At 46.3% G+C, this 9060-nt stretch overlaps 2 protein-coding genes across 2 annotated transcripts in view; one reads left to right on the top strand and one right to left on the bottom strand.

Annotated features, from left to right (window-relative positions):
- The first annotated feature begins 885 nt into the window (after positions 1 to 885).
- On the top strand, positions 886 to 3342 carry M6PR (mannose-6-phosphate receptor (cation dependent)). The gene is given in 6 exon segments (XM_009870485.1): positions 886 to 1085; positions 1280 to 1452; positions 1543 to 1652; positions 1862 to 1992; positions 2509 to 2635; positions 3220 to 3342. Coding segments are annotated over 6 exon segments (837 nt in total). The 5' UTR covers positions 886 to 912.
- Positions 3343 to 6495: 3153 nt separating this feature from the next.
- Positions 6496 to 9060, bottom strand: part of PHC1 (polyhomeotic homolog 1 (Drosophila)) — a 14580-nt gene continuing 12015 nt past the window's right edge. The window contains exons 13-14 of the mRNA XM_009870486.1: positions 7855 to 8086; positions 6496 to 7527 (exon numbers count right to left, since the gene is read on the bottom strand). Coding sequence (XP_009868788.1) covers positions 7373 to 7527; positions 7855 to 8086 — 387 coding nt within the window. The 3' untranslated portion in view covers positions 6496 to 7372. The remainder of the gene's footprint in view (positions 7528 to 7854; positions 8087 to 9060) is intronic.

Below are 9060 nucleotides of genomic sequence, written 5' to 3' on the forward strand. Positions count from 1 at the left end.
CGGTGGAGTCCACAGGAGCTGGAGGAGTTAAATAGAGTCAGCAGAACGAGCCGTCGCTCTAGCAGGCTCTTTTCCCGTTGCAGACAGGTGCTTATTTAATTGTGGATCCATCAGCTGCCTCACATCAGCGTCTGGGGCTTTACTGAGAAGCAGAGGGGAATCTGTTGCGCCGCTGTGGTTGGCTGGTGCAATCACTGAATATTCTGTATGTGATTTTAGCATGAACCTGAAAGCCACATCTTCTAGATTTCACTGTTCTCTTCATCACTGTCTCTTCAGCTAGATCTTACTTAGGATGTCTCAATTTCCTCCTTCTCTTCTTCCTCTGTGTAGACAGAAGAAAACTGTTTTGTGAAGTTGCAGCTTAGTGTTATTAAACAATTTCATATTCTTGGCTAAAGTAGTACTGCAAAGGTGTCATAATTACTAAGATTAAAGCATGTGAACAAACAGTGCCTGACTAATCACAGTGGCGCTCACCTGAAAGCTCTTCACAGGAGAGCTGTGATGAGGATTGATTAGAGGCCTGACAAATAATTTTCTGCTGACTGGCTTCCCGGTACAATGCAATAACAAACAATGGCTCGTGCTTGAAACTTACTCCAGTGCTCAGCCTGCTGGAGGGCTCTGCTCTGACTGCATCAATGCTAATTAATGTGCTCTGCAGCAAAGTTTTTTGTGGTCCTGAGGCAAAATTCAGAAAAGAAGCCCAAACAGGCCCAGTCAGTTGTCTTTGACCATACAATAGATTCAGGTTTCGTGTCTCTTGGGAACTGTGAGATGTTTCTAGATTCTGACTTTTGTGTGGCCAGGACTGAGGAAGTGGCCAATCATTGACTCCATGACCCTGAAGTTAGTTTGCAGAGGACTGAAGCAGCTAATCCTTTGTGTTCTCTGTGGTGTGTGCACAGGATGTCATCACCTTGCCGTACCTCTGCTGTGCTGGTGGTCTTTGTGGCCCTTGCTGTCAGTGTAGGGGCTGAACAATTGAAAGAGAGGAGCTGCGACGTGATTGGCGATGAAAGCAGCGAGTCACAAATGGAAAGAGCCCTGCTGAAGAAACTAGAGCCCCTAAGCCAAATGAGGTATGGTGCAACACTCTGCAGGCCTTGGGGCTGCACAGTGCCTGCCCTTAGGCCGAGGGAAGGGGAAGATTTGGAGTCAGACTCTAGAGTGGGCTTTTCTGTTAGACTGCCTTGCAGGTCTCAAGTGTTCACTGCTCTGAGCCTTGTTCTTTGTAATCCCATGGGCTATCTGTTCTGTCCTCTCCCTGCTGCAGGTTTAACGTGACTGTGGAGAAAGGCAAAACGGAAAACTACATCTACCATTTCAGGGTGTGCAGGGAGGTCGACAGCACCTTGCACAATTTTGGTGGCCTGGTGCAAACAGATAGACAGAATGGAAAGACCACAGTGATAGGAAGAATCAATGAAACCCAGGTCTTCAATGGAAGTAAGGTCCCACTCAATACTTTTCTTACTCAGCATCTGCCTTTTGCTTCCTGATCTGGATTTGCAGCCTGTGTTATTTCTCTCTTGGCAGGTGACTGGATCATGCTGATTTATAAAGGAGGTGATTCATATGGCAGGCACTGCAGCGGTGAGAAGAGAAGAGCTGTGATAATGATTTCTTGCAAGCGGGGAGTTACAGCGGTGAGTGACACATGAAGTGGGAGAGGAGCAGGAGACTGACAGACCAACAGTTGTTTAGAAGTAGAAGGGCTCTGAGGAGGCAGCAAGGTTTTCTTCTGTTCTCCAGTGTCTGTTGCCTGCCTGCACCAACAGTGATAAAACTGTCTTCTGGTGAAGTTCAGCATGCTTGGGCATATTTTCACATGACTTTAACTTTTCCCAAATTGCAGAGCTCATTCAGCATTATTTCGGAATAGCGGGAAAAGGAGCAGGACTGTTTCTACCTCTTTGAGATGGACAGCAGTGTGGCTTGTCCAGCTGAGGATTCCCACCTCAGTGTTGGCTCCATTCTACTGATCACGTGAGTCGTGGGAAGGGCTGTTTGAGCCTGGGCCATAATCTCCAGTGTTATTTGGAAACATAGAAAATGCTATACTAGACTAGATCATTGTAATGTTCCAATCCAGGGCCCCCATTAGATGTTACTGTGCCTCTGAGCTTTTTGGACAAAAGCTCTGATGCCTCGGAGCTGCTCTGTTCCCTGTAGGCATCCTCCTTCTTAATTTACAGAAAAGCGTAACACAGAAGACGTGACTTCCTAAAATTGCATGACAGCTCTTTGCCAGAGCTGGGAATTCAAGAATCTTGACTCATTTTCTGTGTTTGCACTTGGAAGTACTGCTTCATGTAATGCTGCTGATTTATACTAGCAGGACAATGTTCTGGGGACCTTCCTGGGCCTGATCTCCCTGTTTATAGCTCAGTTCTTGAGCAGTGCTCAGCTACTTGCACTAATACCAATCTGAAGCAGGTAGCTGGCTCAGAAAAGGTTGTCTGTAGGATTTCCTCAGCTTTCATGTGTAATTCTGCCCTCCAGGTTCGCTTCACTGATTGCAGTCTACATTGTTGGTGGCTTCCTCTATCAGCGCCTTGTAGTGGGAGCAAAGGGTGTGGAGCAGTTTCCGCACTTTGCCTTCTGGCAAGATCTGGGCAATTTGGTAGCGGTGAGTGAAAATCCATGTATATTTCCAACTGTCCTTATGTTAGGACAGGAGAAAATGACATCTGCCTTGTCTTCATGGACCGGGTCTCTTGGTTAGGCCTACCACCAGGATGGTGTACTTCGAGGCAGAAGAGGGTATCATTTTTGTTGTTTTTTTCTTGAGTACTCTGTTTCTGAATCCTTGCTGAGACTGATTCCCTGCCAATACCCTGCCACTGCTACATAACAAACTAGAACACGCGTTCTTCAATAGTTAACACTTCCCAGGTAGGAAGTTAAGCTGGGGACTGTGGAGTGTTTGTGTTTGACTCCCTGAAACCCTCAGTCACTGTAAGTGGTGCCATTTACCCCCATACTCACCTCAGGTGATGTCACTGCACACTGTTAATCAGCCTGCCCAGAGCTTTCAGGACCTAGTAGGATGTTTGCATGTGTGCTTCTCTGATTGAGACCAGTTTTGGGGACCTGTCCCAGATAGCAGAGAGGCTAAACCCCTTAGCTGAAGAGAAATCACAGAAACTGCTTTGCTTTGGTTGCTAAGTCAACTGCATACGGTCTGATTCCATTGCAATACCGTGCTTGTAGGATGGCTGCGACTTTGTCTGCCGATCGAAGCCTCGAAATGTGCCAGCTGCATACCGAGGTGTGGGTGATGACCAGCTCGGGGAGGAGTCAGAAGAACGAGATGACCACTTGCTACCAATGTGATCAGTGTTGAAAACCTAGTTCTTTCCTCCCCATCTCCCCAGTGCTTGTTTAGCCGGGTGCCTCCCAGCCAGTTCTCTTTCTCTCACTTCTGATTTTCTTTACGCCGTTTGCTTTTGCTGTCTCTGCTGTGTCAAGTCCCGTGGCTGTCCCTGGGTGTGAACAACACTGGTCCCTGATGGCATGTCTTAGGAATCTAATGCTGTTTTAGGATTTAAAAAACACAGCAGAGCTCGGAGGGAGTGAAGTGCTGAGAGTTGGGTAGAAGACAGCAAGAGAGCACTCTGAGCATTCAGCACTGAGCACGAGTGGGAGATGAATCACTGTGAGGAAAAAAAAGGGCCATGGATGTCTGCTGAAAAGGGGAAGGAAAAGGAGGCCATGGGTTAAATCAGCTGAGACTGTAGGAGGGATCCTTTTTATGTCTTTGTGGGTTTTTTTTTCCCCCCCCTAGGGTTTTCAGGATCTGTAAGACACTGGAATTATTTTTCTCTAAATGCATTTTCAGCTTTTCTAGCTTCTGCACTGTTTCTGCCAGCATAACCTGCACAGAGTGCTCTACGCCAGACTCCGTGGGGGTGGAAGAGGCATTAGCACTTCTTTTCGTAATGGCAATGTGTTGAAGAGTACACACTGGTTTCCTTCAACAGATGTAAAGGGATGCATGCCCTCTTCTCAGACTGGAGAGGGGCAATGATAAAAAAAACACAGAGGAGTTAAATACAGTCTCATGACTTTCCAGTTAAGTCAAAATATTGTCGCAGTCTTCTCAGTCGTTGAGAAGCAAAAGGAAATGATGTCCTGCTAAGTAAAGGGAACATCTGCTGAAACTGGTATCAAGACAAAATGATATGGGCAGCTGCCACTTCGAGATCTGTTACAAGCCTCCTGAGGTGACTGCCCACGCAGCTCACTCATTGTCAGCATTGCAGTTTCATCGTCTCCAAAAGTTCCGTTTGGCAGAAGGTTTTCCCATGAAGCTACTGGAATTTATTTTTATTAAAAAGGAACCATAGAAGCCAAGGATAAGAATGCTAACACCTTCAAAACCACCTAAGGGACTCTTGCGCTTACACAGTCAGCTTTCATATATCACTGTCCCCTTAGGCATGGTGCAAACCAGTCTTAAGATGGTACTCATGTGCTGCTACTGGCTGGGAGAGAGAGAGACCTCCTGGGACCCAGGTGAAAAGCAGCTACAGCTGAGTTGTAGCGCTTAATGGGAACCTTCAGGAACTTGGCACCTTGTTTTTTTATTTGAGGGGCTAGACTCTAAGCAAATCCCATTCTGCCCTGTTGTAGGATGGCAGAGAACTGTCCTCAGTCTGGAGGGCAGAGACTGAATAAGCAAGCCACTACTGTTAACAGCAGAGTACAAAGTTCATGTATTTTCAGTACTGCCAGAGCAGTCTGAACAGTGACACTGAGGGAAAAGGGGTGTCCCTGCTTTCTTGGTGGGTTTAGAGTGGGCAAGCAATTCCTGCTTTCTTGACTTTTGTTATGGTCTCAATCTTTTTCATAACATGGAAGAAATAGGAAGTCACCAAGTCTGTTACTGTTTTTTCATGATGGTGTTTAAGGTAATTTTTTTTGTACAAAACACAACTTTCAAAAAATAAAATGACCAAAAAACCTGGTGAATTGTTGTGCTGTGATAGGAGCTTTCTTTGGTGCAAGAGCATCTTATGCAGAGGTGTGAAGGGTCCTTAGTGTACAGTGCCTTGTGCCTGAAGTCCTCTTACCAGAATAGATGTCTTGTTAGTACGTTTTTTGCTGCCACCTTCTATCACTCCAGTTCCCTTAGGGTTTAAGAGGGAGGGATATATGTATCTTCTGAAACTTTAAAAGCTCAGGCAGTTATGGATGGGAAACATTTCCTATGCTCTATTTTTCTGCAGCAAATCAAAATCACTTTTTGATGAAGGTTTTGCTTCTCAAATGCCAGGTAAATGTTCAGGTTGGAGGAGAGGGGGGGAGGGGTGGTCGTTAAAAAGCAGCCAGACCTGCAAAGCCTCAACAAGTTTGGTTTTTTGGTTTTTTTATTAAGAACATTGAACATGAAGAAGTGAAGCCTTCCCATTTGACTGAAATAAAATCCAGTCCTCAGAAGTAGCTAGTGATGCAGGCAGGTTAGCTGCCTGCCTCACCTGCCAAGGGTCAAACTGAACAGGAGTTTTATCACACCCAGCCTGTGAAGGATAAAACAGTTTTAAGGACAGCTTTTCTCTGCTGAATCCTGTTAAGGGGTTCTAAGCCCCCGGCCCTGCCCCATCCCCAATTACAACAGACCAGATAAGTGTTGGCAGGGTACAAGCTTGGGCAGCTTCCTTTGGGCCTATTTTCATTTGAGAAGCCTTCAAAGTCTCCTCTTGCAGGAACAACGACGTCATTAAAGTGAGGTCTAACAGTACAGCTAAGGCTAGGAAGCTGCTGCCACATTTTATCCATCTGTTAAGCACTTCCCCTCCTCTCTTTCTCTGATGTGGGTCAAGAAAGAGCCCCTTCTCTAATGTTTTCCTACCTATGCTATTAGGCCTCCTCCCATGCCACTACAGCTTTCCTGCAACAGTAGGTGCTTTCTACACAGAACTGTCTTACATTTCATTCAAGTATTCACATGAAATGTGAAAATAAAAAAAGCTGAGCCATGTGGTTTATAAAGTCATCTTGCTTTCTGGTATTTGGCTTCTAGGCAACACCACCTCTTCATGCTTTGTGTAATTTCTTCAGGTTTGTTGCCTGATTGTAGCAGAGGTGCTTCTGGAAGAGAACTCTGGCCAGGTTTTCACCTTTGGTAATCTGGTTAGAAAACTTCAGAATACCATATTTAGTCCTTAAAAAAAAGGAGGGACTCAGCCTATAACATAATTCTACTCCTTAGAAAGGAGGAGTAGCATCAGGTCATTAGTATTTAGTTATTGGAGGGTGTGGTTTTGTGTTTGTTGTTGGTTTTTTTAACTGAGGAAGAAAAATATTTGTTTTACAATAGCAAAAAAACCAACCAAAAGCAAAAACTGAAGCAGACGATACAATCCTGCTCACTTAAAACTCTATCCCACAAGCTCTCCTGAGGATAATGAAGACAGACGCAAAAATAATACAAACTGAAAAGAGAAGACAAAAAAAAAAACCCCAAAAAACCAAAAACCCAGCCCATTTTAAGAAGAGCCTTGGCACTTCTGGAGGCTGCTTTGGATCTGTAAATTATGCCCTAGCACAATGGGGAGACAAACCTAGCACTGCAGGGTTCCCTAATGAAAAACAATCCCCCTCCCTTTTGATTTCCCCATCACCTTGTTATAAGTACTCAGGATAAATCCTCCTCTGGTTCAGAGAGAGGCATCTGAAGTGAATAGCTGCCACAACACTTTATCTTCACTCTGCACCTCTACAGGAGACAGTAAAGCTAAGGCAGCTCCTATTGCCACAGGCCTTCAAGTTTGGTATGCATGCTGGAATGGCTATTAAACCCAGTTCATAAGCAGCCTAGGTATTTTTTTTTCAAGAGTGGAACAGCAGCAGCCCCTTTTGCTCAAACTCTCATTTGTCCACCTCTGTCGCTTGGAATTTATTAGTTTGCCTTCCTCAGTGCCCCAAGCACAGCTGCTCCCAATGACCATGTCGGGGCCAGCTCTTCCTATGCCTTAAGTTCTGGCACAGTGAGTTTCAAACCTAAGATGTAGCAGACCTGCTGTAACAAAGAGGGGCGAGGGCAGTTCCCTTTCAGAAATCTGCTAAGACAGAAGTCCGCTTCATGTCTTTACATGGTATACGGGAGAGGCATACTCAAAACTGGGAAGAAGGAAAAGATGTTTCAAGGCCCCAGGTGGGAGCTTTCCTTCCCCCTTGTAGCACCATTAAGAGACCAAGACATGGGCTTGTGCATGGCAGTTTCAGTCAGTTCAATTCCTTCTCATTCTTGAATGCAAGACCACAGGGAACTGTCCCATTCTTCCCCGCCCCAGCAGGATGCTCGAAAGCTGGCAGCTGCCCTGGGGTCAGAGCAAAAGTGAGACATCTGGCTTCAGAGCTGTTAGGTCTCCTTGAGGACATTGATCTTGGCACAGATCTTGAGAGCTGGTCCCAGCTTGATGTTCATGGCACTCATGAGGTGTTCTTCCTTCAGAAGCAACAGGGCCTGGCCATCAATTTCCTGTGACCGAAACTCCTCAGCAATCTCCTGGCAACCTGTGAAACCAACAGAAACAGCACTGAGATACAGTTGTGGCCCTGGGCATCATGTCCCTTGGGCATGCCCTCTTTGCGCCTCTGGCTGATACAGAAAGCAAGCTAGGAATTTAATCAACCCTCCTCCCCACTCTACTCCACAGCCTGCCTAAGGACACACTTAAGAAGTGTAAGTCATCTATCTGAATGACCTACTCCAATTCAGAAACACGTACACAAGTATAATAAAAGCACCAGGCACCACTGATAGCACTTTCTTTCCAGAGAGACAATGAATTTCTCCGTGCTGCTAGATCACAGGAGTGCAGGACAGGATCTTAAATTCACCTTGCAGTGATGCAATGAACCCATACACTTCCTCCACACTCCAGCGACTGGGATTGCTGGACAGGAAGACTGGATTGATGCCATGTAGATCTGGGGAAGGTGGGGTGATACTAGAGTTCGCAAGGTCCCTCTCTCCATGGCTAGCCCTTACTGACAGGGGTCCTGGAGATGTAGGGGACAAAGCTTCATCATAGCTGGAGTTATCAGAGCCTCGACTTGAGTCCTCCTGGCCCTACAAGCCCATAGGAAAGAAAGAACACAAAAGGTATTTTATTAGACATTCACAATTACTAGGTGCAAAACAAGGCATTGGGAACAGCAGCAGATATCCCAACAGTCTGGGACAACTGTCTCAAGCTATCAGTCCAGGGGCAGCTGACACGAGCTCGCTGATGGCAGAAAGGGGAGACTTTACTCTCACATCCCTTCATAGAATCACAGCATAGTTTGGGTTGGAAGGGACCTTAAAGACCATCTAGTTTTAACCCCTCTGCCATGGGCAAGGACACCTCCCGCTAGACCAGATTGCTCAAAGCTCCATCCAGCCGGGCCCTGAACACTTCCAGACATGGGCCTTCCACAACTTCTTTGGACAACCTGTTCCAGTGTCTCACCACCCTCTCAGAAAAGAATTCCTTTCTAATATCTTAATATCTAATCTAAATTTAGCCCCTTTTATTTTGAAACCGTTACCCATCATCCTACCACTGCACTTTCTGATAAACAGTCCCTCCCCAGCTTTCCTGCAGGCCCCCTTTAAGCACTGGAAGGCCACTCTAAGGTCTCCCCAGAGCCTTCTCTTCTCCAGTCTAAACAACTCCAACTCCATCAACCTGTGCTCATAGGGGAGATGCCCAAGTCCTCTGATCTTCTTCATGGTCCTGTGGACCCACTGTAATAGGTCCATGTGTTTCTTAAACTGGGGCCCCCAAAGCTGAACACAGGAGTGCAGGTAGGGTCTCACAAGAGCAGAGGGGAAGAATCACCTCCGTTGACCTGCTGGCCATGCTTCTTTTGATGCAACCCAGGATACAGTTGTCTTTCTGGGCTCCAAGTGCACATTGCTGCCTTATGTTCAGTTTTTCATCTACCAACACCCCTCAAATCCTTCTCTGCAGGGCTGCTTTCCATCCACTCATTGCCCAGCCTGTACTTGTGCTTGGGATTGCCCCAACCCAGGTGTAGGACCTTGCACTTGGCCCTGCT

Source organism: Apaloderma vittatum, unplaced genomic scaffold (genome assembly GCF_000703405.1).
Source record: "Apaloderma vittatum isolate BGI_N311 unplaced genomic scaffold, ASM70340v1 scaffold19635, whole genome shotgun sequence".
Classification (NCBI taxonomy): domain Eukaryota; kingdom Metazoa; phylum Chordata; class Aves; order Trogoniformes; family Trogonidae; genus Apaloderma; species Apaloderma vittatum.